Source organism: Macrotis lagotis, chromosome 2 (assembly GCF_037893015.1).
Source record: "Macrotis lagotis isolate mMagLag1 chromosome 2, bilby.v1.9.chrom.fasta, whole genome shotgun sequence".
NCBI classification, from domain to species: domain Eukaryota; kingdom Metazoa; phylum Chordata; class Mammalia; order Peramelemorphia; family Peramelidae; genus Macrotis; species Macrotis lagotis.
The window spans coordinates 194,115,497-194,128,294 of record NC_133659.1 but is presented as its reverse complement, the minus strand read 5'-3'; the positions used below and the strand labels follow the sequence as shown (position 1 = coordinate 194,128,294).

Below are 12,798 nucleotides of genomic sequence, written 5' to 3'. Positions count from 1 at the left end.
TTGGATTTGAACTCAGGTACTCCTGACTCCAGGGCCGGTGCTCTATCTACTGTGCCACCTAGCCGCCCCAAACCTCATTACTTTTAAGCAGACTCCAGGGCTAAGGGGCATCTCAGACTATCCACTGTCATTGGACCACCTTGCTCAGCATCAAACTGTCTTAGCCCCCAGTTGGCCCAATTACTGCTTCATATCTAGGACAGACTCCACTGCTATAGTTAATCATAAACAAGATGGGGAAGAGGGCCCTTTCTTGCTGCCTTCATGACCTTGGACAAGGCAGTAGAACCTTTCTGGGGCTTTATTTTCCTCTGTCAAATAAGTATTATCTCTCAAATCTTCTAGCTTTAAATAAACTCAGTGACCTGGTGCCTGTTGCAGTCTTTGTTGTCTCTCTGGTTAGAATATAGAATATAAGTTTTCTGCTAGTGGAGATTAGCACCCAGCACATAGTAGATAAATATTTATTGATTGCCACCACTACCCCCGACCTCAACCTCTTTGTATCCTTCCTCCTCCCCCACTTCTATCAATCAAACTTCTGTATGTCCCAGACAATAATTGAGCTGCTGCAGCTCTGGGATTTCTTAACCTGCAAGTAAGGCTTCTAATGTCTGATCCACATCTTGCTTTGCATAATTTAAGGATCATCTGCATGTGATGATTGACGACATCACCAGACTGCCACATTTGTGATAAGGCTGAATTCTCCCTCCTGCACACTGGTGTTAAAAATAAGTTGTTTCTGGTGCACTGGGTCCCCTTGATGAGGAAAATCTTTTTAGCTATGCTGTGCTGTTCCTCCAACCCCAGAAGATTTAGGACTATTCAGGAAAAAAAAAATCTCTTCAAAGTGCTCTGAAGCAGAGAAGGCCTGGAGGCTTGGTGATCTCTGTTGTGGCCAGAAAATCAATGCTTTGAATTGGATCTCTTTCTTAGCTATGACTTTGTTGTACTTTTAATTCATTATTTTATCCTCGAGTTGGGCACTAGCATGGGATCCAGATGGAGTAGACAATAGCCTGAAGGGAAACATCATTCCCATCTCCTTCTGCCCTTAACTCTCCCTGTTTAGTTAGAGAATACACATAAAACTGACTTAGGAACACTACATAGTGATAAAGGAACAAAGACAGGGAAATAATGACCAAATAGATCTGTTGGTCCAAAAGGGAAATGGAATAAATTAGTCATCAGAACCAAGTGATATGCACTGGGGAAGGTTTCCTAGAGGAGGCAAATGGGGAAGGAAGAACAAGACTAGATGGAAAAGAACAATGGAAAACAAAGTGTGATTTGTTAAGGGGAATGCAGGGCAGTTTTGCCCAGCTAGAGAAGAATCCTTTGGGAAATTAGAAGGAAGAAGACAAGAGCTATGAAGCCTGGGCTGAAGAGCAGAAATTATACCAACAAAAATTGGCATTTAGGAGCCAAAATGTTTCTAAGTAAAGATAGGGGTCAAAAAAGTGCTTAAGGGAAGTTATTCTGTATTTTAGATATTCACAGGTGTCTTCTTTTATTCTCTCTCACAAAATATACCAGGAGAGAAAGCAGATGAAGGATAGTTTATAGCAGATATTGAACAAAATGGGCTATGATTGGAAAAGCTACCTGGAGTAAAGGGAATCTAACCTAGAATTCAGCCCAACCACTGAAGCCTTTGCTACCTTCCCAGATTTTAGAGAACTGGGTAAGCTTCAAGGTTCCTGCTGATCCTTCCCATAGTCAGGGTGGAACACCTTCCTGCACCTCAGGAAGAGGCAATCACATATCTGCAAGGATAAAAGGGGTCCAGGAAAGAGAATGGCTGCCAGGTCTTCCTCTGCAGGGAGTGCTTCCTTTCATAACTATCATTTGTAGGCGCTCTAAAGGAACTTCCTAGTTTAGAATATCCAAATAGGGCTACACTGGAACCGTTCTTTTAGAATGGAAAATGGAGGGACTAGGGGACACATGCAGAGAGCCAAAACCTTGTCATCAGACCTATTGGGATAGAAAAAGCTGGACATGAGGCATTGTGCCCCTGTGTGTTGCACTGCCCCTAAGTTGTCTTCTGATCCCCTGCTTCAAGCCCTCAAATAAGAGGAAGAACTAACCTTCTAAGGCAACCCCTTCTATTTTGATAGTGCCTAAGGGGAAGCTTTTTTTTATAGGGAGCTCAAATCTGTTTCTTTTCAACTTCCACCTATGACTCCTGGCTCTAAGGCCTTTCTGGAGCCAAGTAAAACAAGTCTTATACTTCTTTTAGATGGCAGGCCTTACATATCCCTGCTGTTATGTCTTTTCCCTTCTTTTTCTTTCCCTTTTCTTTATCCTATAGATCCCCACTCTATTTCTTTAGCAGATCTTTATATGGGATGTCTTGAGGCTCCCCCACCTTCCTGGTTGCTTTTCTTTGGTTATGTGGCACCCATAACTCATTAGAAGAGCCTGACAAAGTAGCTGACAAGTTATCCTATATTTTGAGGGGTACCTGAAGTAACTGAATTGAGACCACACATGGTCCCCTACTTTTAGGGAACCACCCACAGTCTAATTACCTCTACCATCAGAAATACCTGAACCAGTTGGGAAATTGGAACTTATAAAAATGTATGCATACTGAGTTTAAATATATTATATGCAGACTGAAGCCTCTGGTATAGGTGAGGATTTAGAGTTCCAAAGATCTGATGTGACTAAACAAATCAGAAAAGGTTTCTCAGAGATGACTTGGGAAGGAGGTGGGGAAAGTTCCAAGGATAGGATGAAGGAACTGAAGTGGGAGGATTCTCAGTGGATCCTGAAGTTAGCTTCAGGGGTCTGCTTGATGCCCAAGGATGAAGAGCTTTGTGCCTCTTCTTGCTTCCTCATGGCCTGCCATAGGAGCTGGTCCACCTCACTACATTTCTCTCCCTCCAGACACCCCTGTCCTGGCATGAGCTAGAAGGTGAGCAAACCGGCTCCTGCACCCACAAGCGCTCTGCCTCCTGGGGTAGCACAGACCACCGAAAAGAGGTAATGGCCACCTTTCCTCTCCAGCCAGGAAATCTGCCCCTTCTCTCCCACCACCCTTGCCCCATGGCACTGTGCCTTCATCATATGTCTCCAGAGTGTTCCCCCATTCTGCTCTACTTGCTCCAAGCCACCTACCAACTTCTTCTACAAGCTGACTCCTGACCCACTGATTTAGTATGGGACCCAGGAGTTCAGACCTTCCTGCCAAGCATCAGCTAGGCCCAAAGCAGTTAATGCTTTCCTGGAAGCAAGCACAGAGTTTGAGTCCCAGTTGGTCTCCCCCTTTGACTTTGCAGCTGGAGCCAGAAGGCAGTTCAGAGAGCTAAAGCTAAGCACTGGAGAAAGTCAGGAATTAGGTCCCTGGGAACTGACAAGCCCCCTTGGTGTTTATTGCTTAACTGTGTATCTAATCTTTAAAAAAAAAAATAGCCAAAAGCAGTTACTAGCTCTGTTTTCCCTGACCCACCCTCTCTCCTGGGAGCTAAAAGCAGTGAATTTAAATAAAGAGCCTTAGGCTAGGATTCTAGGGGTTCCAGACCATTCTCTCCAATAAAACACTTGCAAACTCCTGCTTTTTACTGAGGTTAAGGATACATTATAATAGAGATGAAAATACTTTAGAAGTCTAAGAAACATGTAAATGCATGGTGGTATTTATTAACAGTTTAATTTTCAGAATAGGTGAGGTATTTGTCATTACAGTAAAATCTTTTTAGACTCCTAAACAAGGGAGAGAAGTCATGGTATAGAGATCTCAAATAAATGACCTATAAACATTTTGGAAAAACTGGGGAGTGCATTCTATGACTTTGGAGCACCTTATTTGCCCTCTGAATTATGTTTGGCTTAGGCTAAACTGTATTAAAATGAATACTCATTTGATGAGTATTGTACAATTTGGGGACTTTGGGGTTTGCAACTGGGTTTGTATGGGCTGGGCATATTGGGGGCTAGTGAAAGGAAAGCAGTTGAAGTATAACAAATTTGTGACAGGTAATTGCAATCCATAACTATTTAGGGATATTGGAAGCCAGAAATGTCCCCGAATTCTTGTTTGAGAAAGAGAACCTATCCTTTTGTTAGCATGATTTAGTGATAAAGCCTTGGATTGGGAATTTGGAAAACCTGAGTTCTAACCCAGACTTTGCTATTAACTCACTGGCTCCTAGGACTCTAGATTTATAACTGAAAGGAATCTCAGAGGCCATTGAGTCCAGCCTCCTCGTTTTATAGAACTGAGGGCCAGAGAGGTTTAAGTGACTTGCCCATGGCAATAAATATCAGAGGTAGGATTTAAACTCATTTTTTTTTCTAACTTGAAACCTAGCACTCTATCCCCTTTACTTCATGCCTCTCTGAGCCTTAGGTTCTCTAATTGTTAGAAAAATAATTTTACCTTTACCCTGGGACAGGGATAGATTGAAGACTAAAATGATGAGTGAAGAGTACCATTTGATTGAAAAGAAATTATTTGTCATGTTTAGGTATCTGGACTCTGTTGTCCTGCAGTTTTTTTTACGCTTCTTTAGTAATTGATAATTGATGTTTACAGTGATAATTACCCTATAATTGCCCTAAACTGCCTTCTTCATTAAAGGGTATTTATGTTCAATATGATATTAGTGCCAGATGTATGGATGGTATTCTCATTCTTTGAAAACTGGTGATAAGCAACTATGGAGTTAATTTTTATATTATAGTTATTAGATTTACCAACCATATAGAAGAATAGTTTGCTATTTTATTATCATGGTTAAAAATTCTCCCCATTAGAAGAGCTGATTTAGTTGAGATTGAGGGATGTTCAATTCATTCTTTAATCCAGCTAATTCTTTAAAAGAGTTGTGAAATACAGAGCTGGTATCCCAGTCATAAAGGGTTCCCAGGGCAGAAATGAGAGTCAATCTCAGTCCTCATGGTTTTCATCTAGGAGTCACCACATGGGAGGGAGGAATACTTTGATTGTTCTTGTTATGTATGACCTATTTTTCTCCTCTGGTTTACTCTGGGCTTCCAGATCACCAAGCTGAAGCAACAGTTGCAGAGGACAAAACTTAGTCGGAATGGGAAAGAGAAGGAGCGGGGCTCCCCAATCCAAGGAGACCATGCTGTTCAGAGAGCACTGAGGGTATGTACCAATGCTAGCCTATTAGGTCCCTTCCTGACCCATTTCTTTCTCCCTATGGGCACAATCATACTTGGCCCAACTGTGGTATAGATTCTATTTCCATTATACAGGGTAACTTTTGTTAAGGGTCAGTAGTCAATTAACTGACCACGATAGAGATTTTAGTCCTGCCACTGATTTGGTGGGTGATTTTGGAAAAGTTCTCTGCTCATTTTTTATTTTGGTCTCTTCTTATAAAATGATGGTAATGATGGGCCCTTGACAGTTGGAGAGAGCTATTTAAAATGGGCATCCGGCCTTCAGCAGCAGCCTCCACATCATCTTAAAAGTTCTTGCTCTAGGGGCAGCTAGGTGGCACAGTGGATAGAGCACCAGCCCTGGAGTCAGGAGGACCTGAGTTCAAATGTGGTCTCAGACACTTAATTATCCAGCTGTATGACCCTGGGCAAGTCACTTAATCCCATTGCCTTAAATAAATAAAATTTAAAAAATAAAGATATTGGCAGCTCTAAAACTAGCTCTTTTAAAAACTTTTGTTGCCTAGGCAAGCAGAGGAATCAGAAGTTCCAGAAGCTTGAAAAACCATACCTAGAGCCCCCTTTATTTAATTTATTGGATTCATTTGTCCTTCTGTCCAGGCTTCTCCACCCAGTTTTCGCTCAGGTTCCCCAGTCCTGCGACTTAGCCCCTGCCTGCACCGAAGCCTGGAAGGACTCAACCAAGAACTGGAGGAAGTATTTGTGAAGGAACAGGGTGAAGAGGAGCTGCTGAGAGTGAGTGGTATCTCTGTTCTTTTCAGCATTCCCTTGGTCCCACAAGCTTGAACCCAAGGGTGTGGAAAAGAGCCTGAGTATCTGAATTCAAAGAACAATGAACTGATCCTTGAGATTCAGGAGCTATTAACTGTCAGTCCAAAACTTGGATTGATTCTCTCCTGGGCGCCCAACTAAAACACAGTTATTTTGGGGAATAATAACAAGAAATCAGGTCAGGGTGTGTGTGTGTGTGTGTGTGTGTGTGTGGTGGGGGGAAGGTAGGAGATAGAGTTTTGGTCCTCTAATGCCTAGCTGGGATATACTGCATTGGCTTGGGAAATAGGGGAGGGAGAATGCTTATTACAAAGCAATATGCAAAAACAATTGCAAATGAATTCTGACCAAGTCAGAATCACAATGGCTGTCATCAGGAAGGCTTTCAGGTAACAAGTTGCATTTTTTGAGAGGTAGGAAAAAAGATGAATCATGCCTTGAGCAAAGGAGGTCACCCTAGCCAGGAAGAATTTGATTGGTTTGGGGTTAGAGGAGTGATTTGTTTTCTTTGAAGTGAAAGTATATGGTTGGACAAAGGTGAAAAATAAGATTAAGATGTCCAGGTTAGAGAACAGTGAAGTGAAAAGGGGTTTGAATAGAAATGATTTGATCCAAATTATATTTGAGACAGTTGAGATAGTAACTTGTGAGGAAGGTATATCTGTTAACAAGCTAAAATTGCCCAGGTAGTGAGGCCAAGTATATTTGTAATAGTTTGGTGGCTGAGTTGGGTTAATAAACTGAGAATTTTTCTCATAACTTCTCCCACTACCAGATCTTGGATGTCCCTGATGGTCACCGTGCCCCTGCCCCTGCTCAGGGTACCAACAGAGATTCTTCCCTCCTTCCACTGGAGCCAAGCAACTTTTCTCTCTCCCCTTCTTTGCCTCTGGCATCTCCCCAACTCATTGGCCAAGCCAGCCGTTTTGAACCCCGAGGTGCAACTGAGGAACTGACACCTAACCTCAAGGAAAAGGGTAAGTAGACAGGATAAAGAACAACAAAATTGACTTGGGAGTTAGAGGGATGTCCTTCCATTGCTTGCCAGTTAGCTTAAAACCCTGCCTTTTTGCCTTATCCACTGCCTATGAGGTATTTTTGACTCATCTACTTATTCTGATTATTATGTAGAGAGAACTGGTGTCTTTCTGCCTTTTAGAAATATTCAGGCCAAGATATCATGTGAACAAATATAGAAAAGACAGGTAGTGAACAAACATGAAACAAAAAAGATGTATTTATATTCCAAATAGAATCGTTTCCCCAAATCCTCCTTCCTTCTAAATTTCCCATTTATTATCAAGGGCAACACCACCCCATTCAGCCACCCAGGCTCTGTATTTCTCTCTTAACTCCCATAACCAATTTGGGGCCTAAACCTGTCACTTTCCCCTTTATAACATCTTGAATAACTCTTCTTTTCTGTCTGATAATGTCACTACCCTGGTGCAGGCCCTCATCTCCTCCCACTTGGACTTATGTGATGGCCCCCTGCCTGGCCTACCTGCTGCAAGGCTCTTCCCACACTTAATTCTTCCTCTGCTCAGGTGCCAAGTGATTTTCCTAAAGCTTAGGTCTGATTAGTCAATCCCCCACTCAAATTTCAGTGCCTTCCTGTCACCCCCAGCATCCAATATAAAATTCTCTGCTTGGAGTCCAAAGCCCTTTATAATATTCCCCATGTCCATGGCCTTCTTTTCATGTCCCTTCAAACAAGACCCTCCATCTTCTGATCTCAAGTGTTTTTCCCAGGCTATTCTCCATGCCAGAAATGTTCTCCCTCCTGGCTTCCCTGCTAAACATATCACCTATCACTAGAAGCATTCCCAATTCCCTTAATACTCATGCCTTTCCTCTCCTCTATCTTGGTTGCATGTTGTCTCCCCCATTAGACTGTGAGGTTCTCAAGGACAAGGACTGTTTTTTGCCTTTTCTTTGCATCCCTAGGCACAGTCTGACACACAGTAGCTGCTTAATCTATGTTTATTGACTAGAGAGAGTAGATAGAATTTTAGGTTTAACTTTTTTTTTGAGAAATCCAAGAATACTTTCTAGAAGAGGGAGTAGATTTCAGGGGCCATTGAAAGGAAAAAAAGATGTCAAATTGGCCTTCAAGGCAAAGTATTACAAGCTTGGGCAGTGACAAGAAGGCAAAGATTTGCCAGTGCTGGGTTTCCCCTGGGTTGGGCAAAATTGGAATCATTGTGGGTAAATCTATCTCTATCGCTTATCCTTTTACATTTTTCAAAGAATTAGATTTATGCCATTTCCCTCAAAGTCTGACAGGCCAACCTGACTCCTCTTTCTTTCAGCACCCTCTCCACCCCGTGCTATCTTGCTTGAGGATGACAGTCCATCTCCAGTGCTGGCCTTTGCTTCATCCCCTCGGCCCAACCATAGCTACGTGTTTAAGCGGGAACCCCCAGAGGGCTGTGAGAAAGTCCTGGCCTTTGAAGAAGCTCCGTGAGTTGTTCAAAGAGAAATGGAGGGAGGGTCACTGTGAAGGGTGAGGGAGGGATCTCAATCAGTCTCCTCTTGGCACCTGTTCTCATGATGAGCCTCAGTTCATCTAGGCTATCATTTTTTCTATAGCCATTTTTTGACTGCTTGGATTATAGACATCTTTGTCCTTCCTCTCTGAATATCACTCTCTACAGGGGGTTTGTTAGGTAAAGTACACACTGAAAGGGAAAGATCCTTTTTTTCTTCTAGCCATCTGTCCCCAGTAAAGAAGTCATATGGGACCCAGTGACACTCTACTGAGACAAAAAATTGGAACCTTTCATTCCTAGCAGTGAGGAAGCAAGGTGGAGTTAGATAGCTTTCCAGCCCCCATGAAGACTTCTCCATCTACCTATGCTATTGGGAAATCTCATGACTTCCCAAAGCAGCAATTTAATCACAAATAAACATGCCAGTTTCAAAGTTGAGTTTGGAATTACTGGATGTTCTGTGTTGTAGCACCACTCTATTAACCAGAAGAATAGAGAGATGGGCTTGCCCTGCCTCACCAGCTTCCTGTATAGTTCTCTTGAGGAGCCCTCAGTTTGACCCTTTATACTCAGAATCCTAGATTGAAAGCTGGAAGAGTACTCTTGTCTAACCCTGTCATTTTACAGATGAGAAAACTGAAAGGTTTCTTAACCTAGAAAGGTTAACTTGACTTACCCAGGGTCACAAAGATAGTGAATGATTCCAAATCCATGTTTTTGGAAATCTTTTTGAGTATACCATGATGATTCTCCTTTGTTTCCTTATTGTTCAGCAACCATTAGGGAATTAATTCCTGGCAGGGAGGGATGGAGCAGGTAATGAATTCTAGGTTTTAGAGTTTTTGTGAGAAGCAATAAGAGGTGCTCAGCATAGCCACTGTAGTATGTAAGCAAAGAAAGCTCTCCAGTATAGGATTGATCGATCTCGATCTCAATCTCTCTCTCTCTCTCTCTCTCCCTCTCTCCCCTCTTTCCCCCACCCCACATAGTCATAATGGGGAAATGTATACAGCCTGAACAAGAGTCAGAGATAAAAGTCACTGTCCCTAGGACCTACCTGTCCATCTCAGGAATCTCCTACAGGCTAATGGAATTTTGTAGTTGATTATTATTCAGCATTGATGACTGTCCTTGCTGTTTTGGGTTGAGCTCTTGCAGATCTGAAAATTGTTTTTCTGGAGTTCTTTAATGGGTTAATTTTTTTTAAAATCTTTTTGATAAATTTTAGTTCAACACAACACAAAAACTCCCAGTTGACTTTCTTTCAATGTATATTCCCTAAACAGTTCACTAAAACAAAATTAGAGTGTATAATTATAATCTAGAATTCTATGTAGCATTATTCTATACAGATAGATCTCCCACCTGGATCATGAGTTGTTGATTCTCTTGGTCTTCTCATTGACTCACAGAATTAGAAAATGCTTCAAAGTTATCTGGTTTGAATCCTGTGCAGAAGCCTCCTTTTCAACAATGGCTCAAGATCTCTCAAGGCAAAGATTCTACACTTTCCTTTGGTTATGTCATTATTCTTTCCTTGAGGAAGTTCAATGTTGAATCTTCTTTTCTTATTTAGTTTTAATTTCTAATTCCTTGATTCTTTCCCCCCTTGAAAAACCTGGCCATATATTTTGCTTTTTGCAAGGCAATGGGATTAAGTGACTTGCCTAAGATCACACAGCTAGGTAATTATTAAATGTCTGAGGCCAGATTTGAACTTGGGTTCTCCTGACTACAGGGCTGGTGCTCTATCCACTGTGCCACCTAGCTGTCTCCTGGCCATATATTTCAAAAAATTACTTGAGCTGGTAATAACTGGCAGCTTGGCATTGAGTTCTGGAAGTCTAACCTACATTTCCCAATAACTTCAAAATATTCAATTGCTCCCTTTTCCCCTCCATCTTCACCCCACCAGAGGAATTTTCCCAGCTCCTTCCTGTTGAGAAGACCCTTGTTTGGACTATCACATAAGTGGGTACAGGAACCATGGCAAGCTTACAGTGGAGACCCCTCTGCCATCAATTCCCTGTTCCTCTCCCTCAAACCCAAAGAATCTGGAACCTTCTGTCTCTTCTACTCAGTTCTTCTCCCTTACCTCAGAGAATATTTGGGAGACCACAAAGAACTGTAGAGATATCCATTTGTATTCATATTAATAATAATTCTGGAATTCAAATAAAATAAATTATGGAGGGTATTAAAACTTCACTCTTTCTTCCCTCCTAGATTTTACTTTCTCAAAGAGAGTCTTCCTAACCCTCTTCACATTAAGGATCTCAAAGAACTTTTAAGTACAAGGTCCATGATTATCATAATCATTCCTTAAATTAATATTTCTCATCTGAGTTCATTATTATTTAACTATCTATAGGAAGCCAGTAGAGTGGGACTGAATCTCCCCTTATGAGGGAGTAGGGAAGCTGCAGTTCAAAATTAGGTAACTTACCCAAAAAGACACAGCCAGGTTTAGGCACATCTCTGACCTAGTTCTCCTCTTATTTCAACTGTTCACCTGTCTTGGTGTCGTCCTTCTCCCCACCCCCTTCATCAGAGGTTGTAAATAGCCAATGGGATGGCTCTAAGTCAGCTGGTAGGGACCGAGAACCTCTCCAGTGGCCCAAGATGCCTCTCCTTTGTTTGCTTTGGGGATTTTGAAGAATATTCAGATGGGGTTGTATATGTGTACCTCATCCTTTTCAGAAGATCCCTAGAATGAGCACACCTTGTTCATAGTGCTGATTTCAAGCCACCTGAACCTGGGGAGATCACTTCTGGTCCCAGGCCCCCATTTTTCACTATCTCAGGAAGTTCTTCATCCTGTCCAACTTTAATCCCTCCTGATCCTACCCAGAAGTCTATTTCCTGTTTTTCAGTCACGCCTCTGAGGTGATGAAAAACAGAGGAGCCTAAAGACTGTAATTTTACCAAGGCACCAATTGGCTCAGAAGAGAAGAATGAGCTTCTTTTCTTCCTAAAGTCTGTATTTTTTGCTGCTTCATTCAGTTTGTTCATGCTTTTTCTCTGTCTCTCATTCTCTTTCTCTTTCTGCCCTCTAGGTCCCTTAGTCCTGACCTGACCTTCTTGCCTTCCTGCCCTGACAAGAACAAAGTCCACTTCAACCCGACTGGCTCTGCCTTCTGTCCTGTCAGTTTGGTGAAGCCCCTTTTCCCCAGTATGGGCTTTCTCTTCAGAAATTGTCCCACCACTCCAGGGTCCCCCTGTCCATCAACAGCTCCAAGTCCTTTCTTGACCTCTCCCCGAAAGGACCCAGATGCTCCCAAAGCACCCCCACTACCCTTTGAACCCTGGCAGCGCACTCCACCCTCTGAGGAGACTGTGCTTTTCCAGAGTTCCCTGGTAGTTTGAGGGTCTTTCCTCCACACTTTCCCACCTTACCATGCAGACCAGTGCCTTTGTGACTGGCTCCCCCCTCCCCTGAATGGGAGACCAAGGATCCCATCCTCTCTTGGCCTTTGAGCATCTTCTTTTTATCACATTGAAATGCCCTGGTTCCTGTTTTTGTTGGGTACAGCTCCTGGGGTGGGGAGGAAACCTGCCTTCTCCCTGGGGCTGGGCAGCTCACTATTCGTCAAGTCAGTGTTCTCATTCTTGGTTCCCCTTGAAAGAGAAATGGCCTTTGAGGCCTTGGCCCCACTACCCCAAGCATGTGAGTGCAGACAACCCCTAGGAGACACCTGTCCCTATCAGTTATCAAGGAAGCTGATCCTGGTTCAGGGGAGGGGGGGGAAGGAAATTTGAAAGGATCCCTTCCCTTTCCCCTACAGAGAAGAAAAGCCCAGGAGAGAAAAGGCCACTGCCTCCCCTCATTGTACTCATCCCTCATATGTATTCCCTCATCCACGCCCTTCTCCTTGGAGAAGTTGATCCAAGCAATCCCAAAGCCAGGACCAGCCCAGCTATGGGCAGAGAGGGGAATGAAGAATGTTCCTGGTGACATTTTTCAGCTTGCCTTCATCTTGACTGAAGATTGTCAGGAGCTGTGGTCCAACCTGCCTATCCCTGGAGGCTGGTGGAGGGGTGGAGGGAGGGAGAGCTGGTGTCTCCCTTTGGGACGAGACACAATGACTGAATGTATGCTGCTGCCTACCCTCTTGCCTCTCCCAGGTTCAGGTTGGATTTGAAAAATGCCTATTTTTCTTGTATTGATGTAGAAACTCTATTTTCTCCCAAAGACACTATTTTTGCAGCTGTTTGAAGTTTGTATATTTTCTGTACTGCAGAGCTTACACAGAGAAATTGAAGAGGAATGTTAATGTTAGGATTTCCTTGTCCTATGTTTAAAAGGTGTTTTTTGTTTTTGTTTTTTCAGATTTTGGTGTTAATAGTCCAAATAAATGAATATTCCCAATGA

General features: G+C 42.8%; 1 protein-coding gene across 5 annotated transcripts in view; it reads left to right on the top strand.

Annotated features, from left to right (window-relative positions):
• The window catches only part of FAM117A (family with sequence similarity 117 member A), a 53,007-nt gene extending 40,209 nt beyond the window's left edge, over positions 1-12,798 (top strand). For 2 of the 5 annotated variants that reach the window (XM_074224228.1, XM_074224230.1), the window contains exons 3-8: positions 2,902-2,997; positions 5,015-5,125; positions 5,764-5,898; positions 6,710-6,911; positions 8,247-8,397; positions 11,483-12,301. In XM_074224228.1, coding sequence (XP_074080329.1) covers positions 2,902-2,997; positions 5,015-5,125; positions 5,764-5,898; positions 6,710-6,911; positions 8,247-8,397; positions 11,483-11,792 — 1,005 coding nt within the window. In that variant the 3' untranslated portion in view covers positions 11,793-12,301. The other 3 variants (XM_074224231.1, XM_074224232.1, XM_074224229.1) reach the window with 3 other exon arrangements.